At 45.3% G+C, this 18,838-nt stretch overlaps 1 protein-coding gene across 8 annotated transcripts in view; it reads right to left on the bottom strand.

Annotated features, from left to right (window-relative positions):
• DLGAP4 (DLG associated protein 4) overlaps positions 1-18,838 on the bottom strand; it is a 554,791-nt gene that overhangs the window by 13,948 nt on the left and 522,005 nt on the right. For all 8 annotated transcript variants that reach the window (XM_086932203.1, XM_086932206.1, XM_086932205.1 and 5 more), the window contains 2 exons: positions 3,191-3,282; positions 2,616-2,768 (listed from right to left, as the gene is read on the bottom strand). In XM_086932203.1, coding sequence (XP_086788329.1) covers positions 2,616-2,768; positions 3,191-3,282 — 245 coding nt within the window. The remainder of the gene's footprint in view (positions 1-2,615; positions 2,769-3,190; positions 3,283-18,838) is intronic.

Genomic DNA, 18,838 nt, shown 5'->3' with positions numbered 1-18,838 from the left:
TGCAGAACAAAGTCATACATTCACCCCAGTACAGAGATCTGGGTCTAAATCCATCGTTTTTTGCTCACCATGCCATTCCAGTTGGAACTCAGCCATATGCAAATCAGTCTTGACCCTGTGCCTGATGGGAACAGTCCAGCCCAAACTGCCAAGCCAGGTCCTCCCTGGACTGGAAACAAGCATCCTAGGACCGGTTTCGGGCTTTCAGCCCTCATCAGCCAGGATAGCTTGATTCCAGTGGCATGGAGAGCTCGGAACTCATGTCTGAGCATACCCATCCCACTCGGGTGACAAATGCAAAAACAACAGTTTTAGTTGGAACGGAAAAGTATGCTCCATGTTAGACAAAGTCTCAACCAAGCACTCGCCCTTCTCCGGAAATTCAGGAAGGATACAGGTCTGAATGAGTATTCGCAGGAGGTCCTGTAGTACAATCATCCCAGGGGTCATCCCATCCACTTGGTTTTCCAGAAGTGTTGTATGACTCCTCCATGTAGTAGAGGTTGTGTGTGTTGCCGAGGACTGAGGTGAATGAGGTGTATATGTCTTTGGAAGTGTCTGGAAGTTGAAGGAAAGGTAGAGGAGGAGCTTGAGGAGGGGGAGGAGGAAGAGGAGCAGGCAGAGGTGGTAGCTGAGAAGGGGAAAGGCAAAGTGGATGAGGCTACTACTCTTGTTTTTGCGTTTTGCAACCGGTTCTGATGCCAAGGCTAAGTCCTCCTAGAAGGTTGGCTTCCGTGGTAAGATGTCTAGACCCGGGACGGTGGTGAAACAGTCGACAGGCACCTTGATTCTAGAGCTCTGGTCGTCACACCAGAACCCAATGACAGGGAAAAAAAACTAACATGGAGTCTGTACCCATGCACAATGCCAGCATAAGGAGGAGTGACCATATAGGTTGTGACTCGAGACTTCTTCAAAGAACATCTTGCAAACGGTCGAGCCCAACACGAGTTGGCAAGAGCATGCAGAGCACGTGTTTCTACAGCAGCACATGCTATAAACAAGTAGTTTCCTACATTTGAGAAGAATCCAAATCAGCCAATCAAAAGGATTGTAAAGATACTATGGCTGTTTATCAATTGCAACCATATCTTGATCAAAGGAACTCCAACTTTCAGGAAAAGCACCAAACTAATTTCAAAATTAAGAAAAGTGCATGAGAAAGGGAGACCAGGCTCTGAGTTTGCTAAGTGAAAGGGACAGACTTCAAATGGGGACCAGAGGTGGCTAGTTACTGGCTGTCAGCCTTTCAAAGAACACGTGGCGAAACTCATCTTTTCCAGTGAAGGTGGAAAGCAGAGGCAGAGATACGAATGTGGAGTAGTATATAGTACTGGATATATTCTTCTGAGTCCGCTGGCAGTGACATATGATGCAGACAGAGAGTGAAATATGCATTTACATGAAGAACTGCCTATTGAGGCCTGTGAAGGGAATTTTCACAAGGGGTGTGAGGGTGTAGGTGTGTAGGCATGCCAGCACAGTATTGGCTAGAGCTGCTTTTCATTGCTCTTTACAGTGTTATGGATGGGGAGAGTGTTTCTGTAAGATTTATCTTCACCTCATTCCTGATGGCCAAAAACTCAGGAGTGCCTGAAGAGTATGGATTTTCAACCCCGCCCCAGTCGTGGAGGAGCAAGAGTTGAGACAGATCTCCTGATATGTATTATCGCTACTTTGTTTGGGGAAGGTGTCATTGGTGCCCCTGTAGATTAACTATTATCTATTGGAATCCAGATGACTCGAGAAAAGGATCATCCTCAGCTGCTCCGCATTGCCATAGAGGTGTGGTTGGGGAGATTAGACAGCTCTTCAAACACCAGGTACTAAAAGTGAAACTAACCCAGCAGCAAGATTTATCACAAACAAATGCACAATGAAACCATGTTAGACTGAACAAATTTAGAGTGCTACAATTGTAAGGCTCCACAGCAGCTGCTCATGTCCTGAACCTGACGTTACGGCACAGGTAGGAAGTGGGGTGAATGCAGTCATAAGAATGTTTTAAATAATATGAACTCAAAAACAATAATAATTCTCTCTATTTAGAGTATCCAGCCTTTCTTAAAGCTCCAACCTATTTTCATGAGCACAGGCTTAATCTGCTACAATGAGGCCAGACAATAATGAGTCGGAATGCAACAAGGGTAAAATCTAAGAAGCTGTCCTTCATCACATCTCAAATTCTATTTGAGGATGGGGCACACAGGCACCTTTTACATTCCCTCACCCACTGCCAAGACCCTGACTGCACGTTGACTCCGTTGGGATTCACAGCTTTGCAATATGGACTCTCAGAAGACTTTGGCAAGTGGAAAATTGACATGAGGATAAGGATCTTACAAATAAAACTATGAACAAATGAATATTATTTTAATGCTTGCTATATGGAAAATAACATTGGATCCCATGGTGGTTAAAATGCTGGTGTTACAAGCTTATGCTTCATTGTTCATGTTTGCTTGGATCCCAACCTTCTCATCTTTATGTTTCCGGTCACTGACAAAAATGTACCTGTGTCTAAAGATTAGGACGAATATCAATGTTTTTATTACTGCCACTACTTGACCCAAACATTTCCCCCTCCCTTGCTTCCCCAAACCATTCATGCTCACCTTTTTTTCCGGCGTTTCTGCGAGCTGCCAGCTGTTGGACTTGAGTTGGTAGAGTTCATCGAACTTCATGCTGATGTCCTCGATGGAGAGCTGCAGGAGGTCCCAGAAACCAGCCAGGTCTTGGGCAGTTGGTCGAGGGTTTGCGTTGGGATTCTACATGAAAATGAGAACATGAGGTAAATTAAACTGAAACAGTTAAAAGTGCAAAACTGGAATGGATTTTTGGGATTTTGCCGTAAAGTAGTTGGGGAAAATTATAGCCAATTTTGTGGAACCATGAGGCCCCACCAAAATGTTTGGATTTGATGAAGGCCCTAGAAAGGGTAAACATTTCCTAAACAAAAATGCATAGCAATTATACTCTATTCAGGACCCACAGAAGTGGGTGAAGAAGGGGGTTCTACAATAAGAAGGAAATACCCAGAATTAAATCAGACCATGTAGCCTTGACTGACACAAATCAAAACGCTATATATGTAAAGATGGGCAGATGAATGGTCCAGAAGACAGACCCTGCACTTCCCAAAGTCCCCTTTCCTTCATGACAAATTGATACATTCGACAACGTTACTCACCAAGTTCTGCTCACAAAGGCCTCGAAACTGCTGAAACTTCTGAGAAACGAGCAGCTGGGCACTGCCAACAGCACTGAGCACCTTCCCGACCACTGACATAGGAAAAGCACAGAGGTTAAGGGAAGCAGGGATGGAATAACCCAAGACACTGTAGACATTTTAATTCAGATCTGTGCATCTGCATCATAGCATCGGACTTTGAGTGTGCATCTAATCCACTTTGTGCATATGCGTCTTTGCAGTATTAGGACCCAAATGGATCTGGCTGTATAGTACACAAGCAGAGTCCAGAATGTTTGGCAACCACACATTATACAGGAGATAATGGCCTAAGCATAGTCTTTTTTAATACTTTAATTTTCTCACGAGAACTTACAGCCATCTAGGCATGCATTCTTTACACAGGGTTAGCATTTTTAAAGTATCTACTTAATAACTTAACGGAAGTAAATGAGTCTACATGTAAATTGAAAATCTTTGAATTAAAAGTTACTGCTAAAGCATACAGGTACGCATCAGCTGTAACACGCACAGCATACTTCCAGTAGAAAATAAACTCATGTTTAATTCTTTGTTGCATTTCTCAAAATTAGTTTTTATCAGTTTAGTTATGTTAACAAGTGCTTGAAGAAAAACCTCTCAAATCACAGAGGTGATAATACAGTACTGTATTTAAAGGACATGTTCTTGATTGAATTAAGTGTGGATTTGGACCTGAAACAAATATTAATTTTGTACTTTCAGGAGGTTTACTGCTTGCTGCCAATCGTGCCCATTTAGCTTCAGTCAACAAGTTGTGAGCTGTTTGCACTAAGTCAACTCTCAGGCCCATGATGGGAGTATGTTTCAGTTCATTTAAATCCCTCTAAAAACCCTCCAATTTCCTATTCTGGGTTATTCAGAACCATTCTAAACTAATGTTAGGAGAATAAAGCCCTTGTATTTCCCTCTGGCTCAATAAAGTATAAAAAAAATACCCATACATCTTATATGTTATCACTTATTGAGGTTAAGGTGAAAAGTAAAGAAAGCCTTCCAAATTTATTTATCGAGCAAATAAAGTATCAGTCATGTAAAACTATGACAGTGGGTATAATAACGTTACCAACTGCTTCTACTTCATAAATGACAGGACACTGAGAGCCTGTTAGTGCAACACTGCATGTCTGCTTTGTCTAAAAGCACAGCTGCCGAAGTGGGAAGGAAGAGAGGACAGGTGGAAGGGGGTTGTTAAGGATGGCATGCAATTCATTTTTTGTTCACATTTGGGACAGGGAGAAGAGGCCATATTATATATGGCTTCCCCTTTGCTTCTTTGGCTCAGCCTAGCAGCTGTAAGCAATGGCAGATGATTTTTTGGGGGGAAACTCGGGGGGAGGGGGTTGAGACATCCAATTGTAAATAGTTTTTTTCCCCACAGCAAGGTTGCGAGTGACATCAAAGACACATTGAACTTTGCTCTTACTGAGGACGGCAGAGGCCTCGGTCCTTTTTCAGCATCAGAATAAAACACGAGCAACATTCAGTCCCCAGTTCTTATGACGGTACCCTCTCTATGGCTCCATGGCCAAGAGAGCTTGAACTTTTCTCTTTGGATCTTCAGAAAATGGACAAGAGGTTCTGTAGGAGTTGTTCAAGCGTGGGTGTCATATGTGGGGGATATGCTGATTCTGCGTAGGGTTTTGAGTAAGGCAGGAAGAATGGCGCTCAAGCTGATTAGCGGTAGAGTATGGGATACAAGAAAATTACTAAGGTGCAGCCAGGTCAAGGGAAAACCCAAACAGTCCCTGTTAGTGTGTGGGTTTGGACCCACACTGAAACTTGAAACAAAGTCCTGGGCACACGTTCAGAGTATAAGTATGCAGTTATGATTCTTCCTGAGGTAAAGTAAGTTGGGGTGGACACCAGTAGGTTCTTTATGCAGATTTTTTTTATAATTCTTAGAATAAATCAAAAAAACAAACAGCCAACACGTGTTTCGTCACCTGGGAATTATCCCAGGACTCTTCAGGGCTTTATGGAAAAGATGTCTAAACCTGCGATATTGCTGGACCGGTGATAATTTCAATCCGGTATCATCGGGTGTCCTGTGGACAGATTTGGTGAATAGAACGTGGTGGGTGATGCGAAGGGAAGGACGGGTAAGTCACCAGCCCGGTTATCAGGATCCAGAAGCAGTAAGCGGGCGGGTGTGTCCGCCTTACGAGTAGTTCTATGTTCGAAGTAGCAGGCGAATGTGTTGAGGATCAGTCTCGCTTTCCGGTTGCGGATACGACATGAAGAGAAGGGAATAACCGTGTTCTAGTATCTGGCGCACCCATTGGTCTTATGTGCTACTTCCCTGCCGGGGAGGTAGAAATGATCCGTCTTCCCACTGGGAATTAATGAGCCACAGAGGACAATTTAAGGTGGTTCTGCGACAGCTGCAGGAGGAGAAGGAGGAGTTTGGTTAAGGTGTTGCCCCCTGTGCCCTGGACGCTGTTGGCGGCTTGATTCTGTACCTTGAAAGGGGTGACAGGCATGCAGATGTTGAGGAACAAAATGCTTTGCCTATGGTAGTATTTCCTGCTAAAGTCTCAAAAAGGGCAAAGTTAGGAACTACTGAACAGGCAGGGTTAGGCCAAGAGACCATGCTGTTGCCTAGCTCTCTTTAAACCTTTCCAAGGCCAAGTCAGCCTTCGCTCCACAGAGCCCAGAGCCATCAAAGGGCATGCCCATTAAGGGTTGCTGGGCGTCATTTGAAGACACCTCACTGGTTTTGGCTATCCTACGCAGTCAAAAGTGTCAGACCTGAGCATCTGGAGTACTTTGCTGCATCATGGCAGTTTCTAATTAGGCACTGTAGGACTGGCCAGATGTCATCAGGGACAGTCGGCAGGATGTCCACAAGTGATGCAAGCAACTCAGAATCAGCTAATGTTGACTGATCTAAGAGCAAGGCTGGCAGACTACAACATGCGCTTGGAAAATGTCTCCATACGTTTTGATCCCTGTCCAGTAGGCTGGTTAGTTTTGGGATTATGCCCGCTTGTAGATGCCTGCACCACCATGCTTTCTGGGGTGGAGTGTTGGATCGGGAAGTCCAGATCAGCGTGGGACAGGTCTATGCCACCTTGCAACTGGTCTACTAACTGTGGGACAAGATCCTGGCTTTGAGCAGGTGCCCATCAGTGCGTTCAAAAGGGATTTGTTAAAAGGGAGGAGAGGCTCCTGATTAGTTTGGCCTGTGTGAAGAACCTCAAGAAGAGCATTACGTTTGACCTCTATTGTGGGTATGTGATGTCCAAGACTTCTGCTGACCTCAGAGTCACAGATCCAAAGGAGCATATTCTTCTGTAGCAGTGCGAGTATTAGGAGAAGAAACATCAATGGTTGGCATCCTGCAATTTCAAAAATAAGTTTATCATCATCAGGGCTCTAATCTTTAGAATGATTGCAATTGGAATAGTGACAGTAATTGCTTGCGACTCGGGCTGTAGTAGTGAAGCTTCAGAGTCTGATAAAACCAACCTGCTACACTTATGGCCTTGGTGACGGTGTCGGTCACAATATCAATGGGGTCTTCAACGCTGCTGTAACAACAACGAAGGAGTGCAAAGCACAGTGTTCAAACTCAACTAATAAGCTAAAAAACACCATATGTCTTAAAAAAACAATACATACATATGTGTCTCACAGGAGTGGCAACTACCTAACCAGTTGGGTTGTGACTACAACTGGGTGCCTGTATCCCACTTTGTAAAACAGGACAGGGATCTCCCTGTTGTAGAAGGACCCTCACTCACCACTAGCTGGTGACATGCTTCATCACGGGGTCCCCGCTGGGGTGATCTAGTACCTCCCCAGCGTGCTACAACGCCTGTTTTACAGCGGAGCAGGATGTGGTGGATGCAAAAAGTGCCCAACTCAAAGTGTGGTGATAATAGGTGCAACTTTTTAAAAAAATACTAGGTTGTAGTCTTTATACCTATTTTAATAATGACCAACCTGTATTTATTAAAAACAAGTGAGCGGACAATTAGGTTCTGTGTTACGAAACCAATGTCCTTAATAATTAAACAAAAATGATGGTCAACCTGTTTCTGCTGTTAGACTGCCATTCGCTCAGCATTTGTCAGGACCTAAAATTAGACCCCCAGTGGTATGCGCGCGCTAAGGCGCACCCTACTGTGAGGTTCAAAGTGTGAAAAAGTTATATATAATATAACATACAACTATCACGGGCAGTCTCCGGGTGAGACGGCAGCCCTGAGTGTAGGTTCGAGGCGGGGAGCCGCGAGTAAAGCAACATTTACCGCGTGAAGAGTACCCGCGCGTTCTTCACCCAAGGGGGATTTAACACTGCCCCAATGGCGTTTTTTGGTCAGGCCGCACATTTTTGCCCTGACCCATATCACGGAGACTGCCCGTGATAGTTGTATGTTATATTATATATATCTTTTTCACACTTTGAACCTCACAGTAGGGTGCGCCTTAGCGCGCGCATACCACTGGGGGTCTAATTTTAGGTCCTGACAAATGCTGAGCGAATGGCAGTCTAACAGCAGAAACATGTTGACCATCATTTTTGTTTAATTATTAAGGACATTGGTTTCGTAACACAGAACCTAATTGTCCGCTCACTTGTTTTTAATAAATACAGGTTGGTCATTATTAAAATAGGTATAAAGACTACAACCTAGTATTTTTTTTAAAAATTGCACCGATTATCACCACACTGAGTTGGGCACTTTTTGCATCCACCACATCCTGCTCCGCTGTAAAACAGGCGTTGTAGCACGCTGGGGAGGTACTAGATCACCCCAGCGGGGACCCCGTGATGAAGCATGTCACCAGCTAGTGGTGAGTGAGGGTCCTTCTACAACAGGGAGATCCCTGTCCTGTTTTACAAAGTGGGATACAGGCACCCAGTTGTAGTCCCAACCCAACTGGTTAGGTAGTTGCCACTCCTGTGAGACACATATGTATGTATTGTTTTTTTAAGACATATGGTGTTTTTTAGCTTATTAGTTGAGTTTGAACACTGTGCTTTGCACTCCTTCGTTGTCGTTACAGATTTGACCAGGGGCATAGGAGTGTTGTCTTAAGCCCTTCCTCTCTTGTTGTTACAGTATATGTCTTCAACGCTGCGCCATGGTGGATTCGGGGAGCAGAGCTCAAAGATGGGACACGCCTCAAGTAAAGAGGCACAGTCGGCATTGGGGACGAGCCCACCAGCTGTGAGTCGACTGGAAGCCGCTTTGGATCCACAGGGTACAAAGAAGCTCCAGCAGGATCCGGAGGAGTACCAAAGATCTTATCTAGGTCTGTTTTCAGCTCAGAAAATGGTTGCGGAGTTGCCGATGGTCTGTGAAAGGCGGGGTGCACCAGGAGCAGCATTGGATTCGGTTTCGAAAGTGGGAAAAAACTCTGCAGCTTAGAGGTACTCTGGATGTTGTGCAACTTCGGGTGGTGGGAATGGCAGTATGAAGGAAAGTTATGTTTGAATGTTTTACGTTTTGTGTACTTCTAATTACCTAAGCTTTGTGACTTCGATGACTATCGGTTACAAGATCAGCATCTGCAGGGCATCTGTGCCCTCTACCGAGATTGGCTTACTTGGAGTTCCTTAGAAGTTCCACAACAACAGGTTTGGCTTGGCGGGCATGGATGGCATTTCAGGTCATTTTCGCCCCATCAGTCGCACTATGCAGAGTCATGCTTGGAGCAGAGACCCCAAAGTCAGATTTTGTGGGTGTCTATCACCGATATTTGGCAGTTGTAGCCCCTGCATGGTTTGAACTATGGGGTATTCGGAGAGAACAGGCCCCTGTCTTACTGGAAAATTTGTGGGAATAGAAATTCTGTTGAGTTGACAGGATTCAATGGAGCTGCGGATCCGCGTTGGATGGTGTAGAAAGAAAGGAACTGACGTCAGCGCAATGAGGTGGCACAGATATAGTGGTTCCGATTTCACATCCAGTCTGGGACAGAGCTGACGTGGAGCTGAATAACGCCACCTACTGATGAACGAGTGAATTGCTATCAAAATTCTCCGGATCTTGTCTAGCACCTGGGGAAATTCACAAGGTGAGGAATCAGCTGTTAGAAGTCTCTAGTTTCTTTCAGTGCTAAGTACTCTGGCAATAATGCTTTTCTGATACTTTGGGTGTGGATGTGCTCTTGTGAGGGTAGATTGTTGTCGCACACATTGAAGTTAAACAATAGCTTAAGTAGGCTGACCCAATGCCATAAGTTGTATGCTGTAGTGGGCGAATGATAAATGTGAATGATACAATATCAAATCAATACATGAAGATGGCTGGCTGAAAGCCTTATATATAATCGTGTTGTACATATACATTTTAATAAAATCAAAAAGTTATTGGCGAATGCAGGACCTAAAAACAGAGGACCAAAAAAGCTGGGCTCTGTTTTGACCAACAGGCGTACATGATGGTGGATCAGATTTACTGTATACTGTTTAAGGACAAAGACAGAGATGAAGCTTGGCTGTAAGGCCTTTAAATATTAGGATACCTCACGATTCAAACACATTTAGTTACGGCAGTCAAGCAAAGAAAATCACTTCACAAAGGTACACATTGTTAAATTAGACAAATGTACCACCCAGAAAAATTCTGAAAATATAATTTGAAATTGGCCACATATTGTGTCAGCTAAACTATGCTTATACCAGTTTAATCAAGCAGCAAATATTGATTACATTTATGAACATGAATAGACGAGCATTTCCAAACCAAAGCAGCAGAGCGTGTTCATGATTAGTGCAGAGATCTGTAGATCAAGTGTTAAAGAGACAAGCTCCTGACATTCTCAGCAGGGCCTCCACACTTAGGCTCCTACAAAGATAATCTATGATGACCTGTATGCTACCTCAGTGACAAGATCGACGACAAGAAAAAAAGACAAGAAGAACGGAGATGAACAATAGTTACTTAGCTGTAATCTGTGGTTCTCAAGTACTGGTATCTTTCATAGATTCACATGCATGAATCATTCACTGTTGTCGAGTGGGAGTTCCACAGTACATAAAAATAGCAATAAATATGCATAACATAGGTATATCCTAGGTAGATTAGAGCCAGGAAGTAAAATAGCCAGAAGATAATAGGAAATAATCTTCCACTTGCATGTCTTGTCCACGTCATTACATACAGTCCAAACTACAGCCAATCAGGCGACAGCACCCTCCAGAATGTTCTCCTCAGAGGCTCAGGCTCTCAGATTTTCTAGTAAAAGTGTGATCTAGAGTGACAAAAGAGAATAACAGAGCCTCTGCGATGAGGTGGGTGGGCTGCATGTGAATCTATGAAAGATACCAATACTGGAGAACCACAGATTACAGGTAATTAACTATTGTTCTTCTCCAGTATTGGGGTATCTTTCATAGCTTCACATGCCTGAATCAGAGTAGAGAGCAGTAAATCCATAATAATCGTGAGGTTCAGATCACGATATAAACATATGCATAACAGAGGCAATATGTTATCACAGATCTATCTCTCTCTCTCTCTTATATATATATATATATATATATATATATATATATATACACACACATACACACACACATATACATGCATACCAGTAAAAAGAGCAGTAGAGGAAGAGATTGCTCTAGTAGAGTGCGCTCTCGGGGTTGCTTGTAATGGTCTGCCTGCATGCTGATGGCAGAAACAAATTGCAGCAGTATTCCAACGAGCAATGGATTGTTTGGATATTGGGTGTCCTGTACAAATCTTTCCATAAGCTATAAATAGCTGATCAGATTTTCGAATTGAGGATGTCCTCTGTAAATAGAATTTGAGACATCTCTTAACATAAAGAGTATGCAAAGCCTTTTCCGCAGGGGATTGAGGATTAGGAAAGAAAGTCTTTAAAATGACCGGTTCTATGAGATAGAAGTGCGAAGGTACTTTAGGCATAAAAGTGGGGTTAGTGAGTAGCACTACTGAATACCTAGTGAACTGAAGGAAAGGCGATTTAATAGTGAAGGCTTGAACGTCGCTGACCGGCCTAGCAGATGTGAGAGCTACAGCAGAGACCGTTTCCATGAATGAAACTTCAAATATGCCTTACGAATATGTTCAAAGGGATGGCGCATGAGCTGTGAGAGCACACTGTTCAGATGCCAGGATGGAGGTGGGAGGCGGATGGGAGGAAATATGCAAAACAATCCTTTGAAGAACTGCTGAATGATCCTAGAGGAGTAAAGAGTTGGAACAATCCTGTCGGAATCTGGAGATAGCCGCTAGGAATACATTAAGGGTAGAATGGGAAAGGCCTGATCTTGCCAAATGCAAAAAGACAAAATTTGTTCCGGTTTTGCATGGATTGGATGAATGTTGGTGGCTTGACACCATAGGCAAAATCGTTTCCATTTGAGCCTGTATGCTTTATTGCGGAAGGAGCTCTAGCATTGGCCAATACTTCCCTACAGTCAGAAGGAATGTCTAAGTGAGCAAATTCAAAGTGCTCAGGCGCCAGGCCACTAAGTGCAGAGATGCAGGATCCGGGTGGCAGATCTGTCCATTCTGAATGGATAGAGGGTTCGGTATTGGTCGAAACTGAATGGGATAGCATTCGGAGAGAAGGATTAGTTCGGTGAACCAGAACTGGCGAGGCTACCTAGGAGCTATGAGTATTAGGCGACAAGGCTCCTTCTTCATTTTCTGGAGAACCCTGGGAACCAACAGTATCGGTGGAAAAGCGTAAGCATAGATCCACGACCAGTTCATCAAAAACGCATTCCCGCACGATCCCTTGTGGGGAAGCCAACTTGCAAAGAATGGGCATTTGCGGTTCAGACTGGTCGCGAACAAGTCCAGATCAGGTCGACTCCACTTCTGAAAAATACAATCCAAAGTTGGTTGATGGCGCTCCCACTCGTGATTGGAAATTGTCGATCTGCTGCAGGAATCCACGAGAACGTTGGAATCTCCCGGGACATGGACTGCGGATGTCTGATTGCCCATGCCAAAATCTGCTGGGCTTGCTGAGACAGTAAAGCGGATCTTGTCCTTCCATGTTTGTTCAAGTAGTGCATACTTGTTGGGTTGTCCGTCTGGATCAACACTGATGCTCTGAGAATGATGGTGCGAAAAGATTTTAGAGCTAGGAAGATCGATAACAACTCCAAGAGGTTGATATGTCAAGTTCGTTGTCGAGCATCCCATTTACTGCTGACTGAGTCCTTGCAGGTGTGTTCCACGTCCTTTGAGGGAGGCGTCTGTGGTGATGACGTAGCTTGGAGCTTCCACTAGAAATGAGCAGCCTGCTGTTACTGTTTGTTGAGCTCATCTTGACCCGGCAGTTGGGGACCAGGGGAATGCTGGATGAAAGCATCCCCAGAAGCGACTTGAACTGCCGGACTGAAAGCACCTTTTTGATCGCAGTAGCTGGGCGTGTTTGCAAAGTTTCAGGTGCCTTTCGTTTGAGACAAAGGCTTGAGTCAGCAGAGTGTCTATGGTGGCTCCCAAGAACGTTCTTCTTTGCGATGGAACAAGGTGAGACTTGTCGAAACTGATGGAGAGGCCCAGAGATTGGAAAAGAGACAGACATCTAGGAGTATGGGTGTTTGCAGTTGTGAAAGAATTCACCTTGATAAGGCAGTCGTCTAAATAAGGAAAAATGTGAATTCCCTCCAGTTGCAGGTGTACAGTCACCGGTGCTAAAACCTTGGTGAAGACCGGGCGTGGAACATAGTCCGAAAGGAAGGACTTCAAACTGGTAGTCCCTGCCAGCCACTCTGAACCTCAAGAACTTTCTGTGTCTGGGTAGAATTGGTATATGAAAATAAGCGTCTTGGAGTCGAGCGATGTCATGTGATCCCCGCCGCGAGGAGTTTAAGGATTTCATGAAGATTCAGCACACAGAAGGATACTTTTTTGAGATATTTGTTGAGGGAGCGAAGATCTAGATCTTCTTTATCAGAAGAAATAATTCCTCTTTACAATCGAGGAATTACTTTGATCGCTCCTTTTCGTAACATCAAATTTATTTGGGAAAAAAGCTCTGAGAGGTGAGCTGGAGATGGTCCTTTGGGAGGAGAATTCGGAGGAAGTTTTACAAACTCTAGAACATGGCCTCTGGTTACAATGTTGATGACCCATTTGTCTGTTATATTTGACCAGTTTGAGTAGACACAGGAGATTCTTCATCCAACTTTTAAAGGGGTAAGTGGTAGAGCAGGTGGCAGTTGTCACTGTTTCGTGGATGTATCACGTACGCGGTAAGTAGACTTCCTTCTGTTCTGTGAGTAGGAGGCAGATGGTTGCTGCCTGAAGGATTGTTGGCGCTGGGAAGAGTACCGTTAGTTACTCTGATAGGATTGATATGGTCTTTGCTGATTATAGCCTCCTCGAGTAGAGAAGGATCCACGGCCTCTAGCTCAACGATAAGGCGTTTTTCTAAACTGAAGATTTCTGAGAGATCTTGCTGTTTTGGTATCCTTTTTAATGGCCTGTAGGGTCTCGTCAACATGCAGACCAAAAAGAGACTCGCCGTCAAAAGGCATATCAATTATTTTAGCCTGAACCTCCTGGCGAAATGATGTTGATTTTAACCAGCCCTGCCGACGCAGGACTGCAGAACCTGCCAGTTGTCGAAAACCTGTAGACACAACATCCACAGACGAATCAATCTCAGCCAAGATTTGTTCCCCTTCCTAAAGGATCTTAAGCGCCTCTGACTTAGAGGGCTCAGGCAACAGATCGATGTAGGGAGAAATGTCCGACCACATCGGTCTATCATATCGTCCTAAGATAGCCAATGAGTTAGCTGCACGGACGGTCGTTGCCGCCATGGTCGAAACCTTCTTTCCAAGAGCGTCCAGACGTCTCCCATCCCGACCAGGAGGAGCTGACAACAGAGAGGAGGGATTCCGCGCTAGTCGTTGAGCTGCTTGGGCAATAACAGAATCGGTCTTTGGCTAACCTCAGACATGCAGGCGAATTGTCCAGTGCTTTGTATTTCTTCTCAAGGCGGGGCAGGACCGCCAGAACAGAAGCAGGAGCTTTCATAACTTTCAGTCCTTCCTGCCAGATGAAATCAATAATTGGGATAGACTGTATTGGTTTCCTCAGTTGATCTTTAAAATTGTAAAGGAAACAATCATCCTTTTTTTTGTTTCCATAGGAAGAAGAAATCGTTGTGTAGCCCTTTCCATGAGCAGATGAAAACCTCCAATGTCAACAGGAGTAGAGTTGCGGGGAGCAGGAGTAGAAGGAGACTGAGTTTGTATCTGGTAGTCATCCAATTCCGTAAGTAGTGATCTGTCATCCAATTCTTCTTCCTCTCTATCATGGTCAGAGGTGTGAGTGCCCTGAGAGTAATGCGAAGGTACCAGAGAATGTGGCCTGGGGGACCTCAAAGCTGATGAAGATCGAGGAACAGGTGAGTGCTGTATAGAAGAAGCAGATTCAGATGGAGGGAAATGGAGATAATAATCGTCCAACATGTACTGCAGATTATTTAGAAGAGCCAAAGACATTTGGGCCGTAGGGATTGGATCTGGAGCCGAAGGAACCGTCTCTGGGCAAAAATCATCATCTTGATCCACCACTTGATACTTAATGAAGGGCTCCTGGCAGTATGAAAACCATCACCCTCATCTGATTCTTCATCATCCTTTCCAGAATCCATCAATTGCTCAGGTAACATAAGAGGAACTTTAGCAGGGGAGATGGTAATTGGAGAAAGGACCTACAAAGAAGATCCACGTCTTTGTAGCAAAGAAGGCGCTGCTGTCGACCGAGGCAACTGCGTAGGCGGTGTGTGTCGTAGAGGGCTTAGAAGATGCGGCAGGCGTAGAAGAAGACCAAACCTGAAGAACTGTACATGAAGACAGTTGTAATGTCAACGAGGCAGCCGTCGACGAAGTAGTCGTCGATGAGGCGTGTCGATGGAGTCATCGTCGAGGGGATGGACCTAGTAGACGAGGCGGCCGTTGATGAGGCAATCGGCGACGTCACGCTTTAATCTTCGTTGTCGAAGAAACGACGATTTTACCTCTTTCGTCGACTGGACTGGTCTTAAGGAGACGGATACTAGCGTCAAAGGCGCAGACAAAATTATCATCCGACTTGGGCAACGAGAAAGTAGCAGTCGACGTAGTCTCCGCGGCGACGGAAGGCTTCGTCGACTAAGGTGGCGTCGTCGAGCTAGTCGACGAGGGACCCCGTTTCTGAGATAAATCTTTGTCAGAAACCTGTTTTGAAGCTTGAGACTTTGCGGTCTTTCTCTGGCGCAGAAGGCATAGTTTTACTCTTAGAAGTTGGAAAGGCCTTTTTTGAAGTAGAAGGCAGCTCAGCACTCTTGGAGGTGTGCTGCTTTTACAACACCTTAGCCCTAGGAGTAGATAAGTCTGTGTCAGCAGTCCTCTTCCTAGAGGAAGTAGTCTGAACATAGGCAATACTCCCAACTTCAGATAAGGGATTGTCCTGATCTTTAATCTTCTGTAGCCACAGAAGTAGACGCCCCTCTCTGTCCCTCAGAGTCTTTTGTGGGAAGGTTTTGCAGATCTTGCAGTCTCTCACCTGGTGGTCAGGATGCAAGCAGTAAATGCACTTCTGTGGGGATCTTCTGAAAACAGCCAGAGCTTCCCACAAGATTCACAAGGCCGAAAGAGATTTCTTTGAAGAAGACATCATGAAATAAAGAATTTCCAAAGAAAACTGAGAACTACTGAGCAGAGCTCAGGGAGACTCCCTTCACACGACGTGCAGTAGAAGAAAACAAGTTACTTACCTGTAACTTTGGTTCCCCAGTATTGGTAACTTTCATAGATTCACATGCTTTGTATCATTCCCCGTCGTCGGAATGGGAGCCTCGGTAAATAGTAAAAAACCATAGTAGTAAGCACAAAGTGAAAAATAGGCCTAGGCCTCATCTCATTTTGTAGCTTATCCACCTCTTTTTGTAAGAAGAGACCAAATTTCTGCAGCAGCCAATCAGAGCAGCCTCACCCCATAGAACCTTCCTGAGAGAAGCTCAGAGCCTCAGATTTTCGTAGCCGTTGTATACAGCTATCCACCAAGATCAGAAGAGTGAGCTTTCCCAGGGGAGGTGGGTGGGCGCATGTGAATCTATGAAAGTTACCAATACTGGGGAACCAAAGTTACAGGTAAGTAACTTATTTTCTTGCCCCAGTATTGGAACTTTCATAGATTCACATGCTTTGTATCAGAGTAACTAGCAGTAAAGAAAAGCATATTTTGCCATACCTGAACCTGAAAATGTGACACATCTCTGTAAAGAACAGCAGAACACATAGGATCATGAAATATGACAATAATGCAGTATACAAAATATGCAATAGGAAGGCGGGATAGAAAGGAAAAGCTCACCGACTTATTGGAATAGATTCCTCAGGACTGCTTGGCCCACTGCTGCATCCTCCTTCACAGAAGAATCCAGACAGTAGTGGCGGGTGAAGGTGTGGACACTGCTCCACGTTGCCGCCCTGCAAATGTCCTTGATAGGGACTCCTGCGAATAACGCCGCAGAGGAAGCCATGGATCTGGTAGAGTGAGCACGAACTGCTCGCTGCAGAGGTTTCCCAGCCGCCTGGTGACAAAATTGAATAGCACCGGAAATCCAACGGGAAATACAAGCCTTAGAAACTGCACAACCCTTGCGTGGAGCACTGAAGGAAACAAAGAGCTGTGAAGATTTCCTGAAATGCTTCGTTCGCTCCAGGTAGAATTTCAGGCATCTGTGAATGTCCAGAGAGTGCAGAGTTCTTTCCGCAGGTGAAGAAGGCTTTGGAAAAAATGGCTTCAAGACTACGGGTTCATTCAGGTGGAATTCCGAGGTACCTTCGGGATAAATTTAGGATTCGTCCGTAGAATCAGCACATTATTTTTAAACTGGAGAAATGGTTCCTCAATCGTGAAAGCCTGGATCTCACTTACTCTGCGAGCCGATGTCAGGGCTAAGAGAAGAGCCACTTTCCAGGAAAGAAACTTAAGGTCAGACTTATGCACAGGTTCAAAAGGGGCTTTCATGAGGGATGACAAAACTAGATTCAAATGCCAGGCCGGAGGTGGTGGCCGGACTGGAGGAAAGACCCTGAATAAACCCTTCAGGAATTGCTTGACAATCCTTGCTGACCATAGGGAAGGGCCTGCAGATGAACGTCGGAATCTAGAGATGGCTGCCAGATGGACCTTTATCGAAGATGGAGCCAATCCCGACTTCGCCAGTGAGAGCATGTAAGGCAAGAGCTTGTGTGGAGAAGAAGTGTACGGGTGTAAACCTTCCTTCTGGCACCAAACACAGAATCTTTTCCATTTGGCTCGATATGTCTTGTTGGTACTAGGGGCTCGAGCCTGAGCCAGAATGTCTCTACATTCCCTGGAGAGATCTAAACCCTGGAACTCTCTGAACTCAGGAGCCACGCTGTCAATCTCAGTGACTTCAAGTCCGGATGTAGAACCTGACCTTGAGACATTGTTAGCAAAGTTGGAACAGGATGTAGGAGAACTGGCTGGTCCTGGGAGAGGAGAAGAAGCTCCGAGTACCAAACTTGTCTGGGCCATGCTGGAGCGATCAAAATCATCCTGCACGGTTCCACCTTGAGTTTGCTGATCAACTTCGGAATCAGTGGAATGGGAGGAAAGGCGTAAACAAAGGCGCCTGACCAGGCAATCAAAAGCGCATTCCCCAAGGATTCCCGATGGTGAACCCTGCTTGCGAAGGACAGGCATTTGGCGTTCTGGGGAGTCGCAAACAGGTTGATGGATGGTGTTCCCCATCGAGCAAAGAGTTCCTCCAGAACGGTCTGATCCAGTTCCCACTCGTGAGAGACTGTCCTCTGACGACTCAAAGCGTCCGCCTTGACATTGAGTGTCCCCGCTAGATGTTCCGCTGAGAGGGAGACGTTGTTCTGTATTAACCAATTCCACAGCGTTTGGGCTTCCTTGGAGAGGGTGGAAGATCTTGTGCCACCCTGTTTGTTTATGTAGTGCATGGCTGTAGTGTTGTCCGTACGAACCAGCACTGCACTGTTTTGAATCCTCGGAAGAAAAGCTTGAAGAGCCAAGCGGATAGCGAGAAGTTCCAGGAGGTTGATATGGAACTTGCGTTGCACTGGACTCCAGTGACCGCTGACCTTTAGCTCCTGGAGGACCGCTCCCCATCCTTCCATGGAAGCATCCGTTGTTACAATCAGGGGAGATGGTGGAAGGAGGAACGATAAGCCCTTGGAAAGATTGTCTTTTTCCAGCCACCAGTTGCCTGCTTTTCTCATCTCCTTGGTAACGACAACCTTGTCGTCGAAGGATCCTGTGACTTGCCGCCACTGTCTGTCCAGTTGCTCTTGTAGTGGACGCATTCTGAGCCTGCAGTGCGGAACTAAAGGAATGCAAGATGAAATCGATCCTAGAAGTGATTTGTACTTGCGAACTGTCAGCGTCTTTCGAGATTGGAGAAGACGAGCTGAACACATTAGTTTGGTCTGGCGTTCTTCCGATGGAAGGGCTAGGCAACTGTCCGTGTTCAGGATGGCCCCTAGGAACCTTGCTGACCTGGATGGGCATAGAACCGATTTCTCCCTGTTGAGTCGGAGACCTAGTCGCTCGAACAGATCTTTGCATGTCCGGACTGCACTGGACGCTTCTTGCACAGATGGAGCTTTCAGCAGCC

This window comes from Lissotriton vulgaris, chromosome 7 (genome assembly GCF_964263255.1).
Source record: "Lissotriton vulgaris chromosome 7, aLisVul1.2, whole genome shotgun sequence".
In the NCBI taxonomy this organism is placed as follows: domain Eukaryota; kingdom Metazoa; phylum Chordata; class Amphibia; order Caudata; family Salamandridae; genus Lissotriton; species Lissotriton vulgaris.
This window is presented reverse-complemented; position numbering and strand designations above follow the sequence as displayed.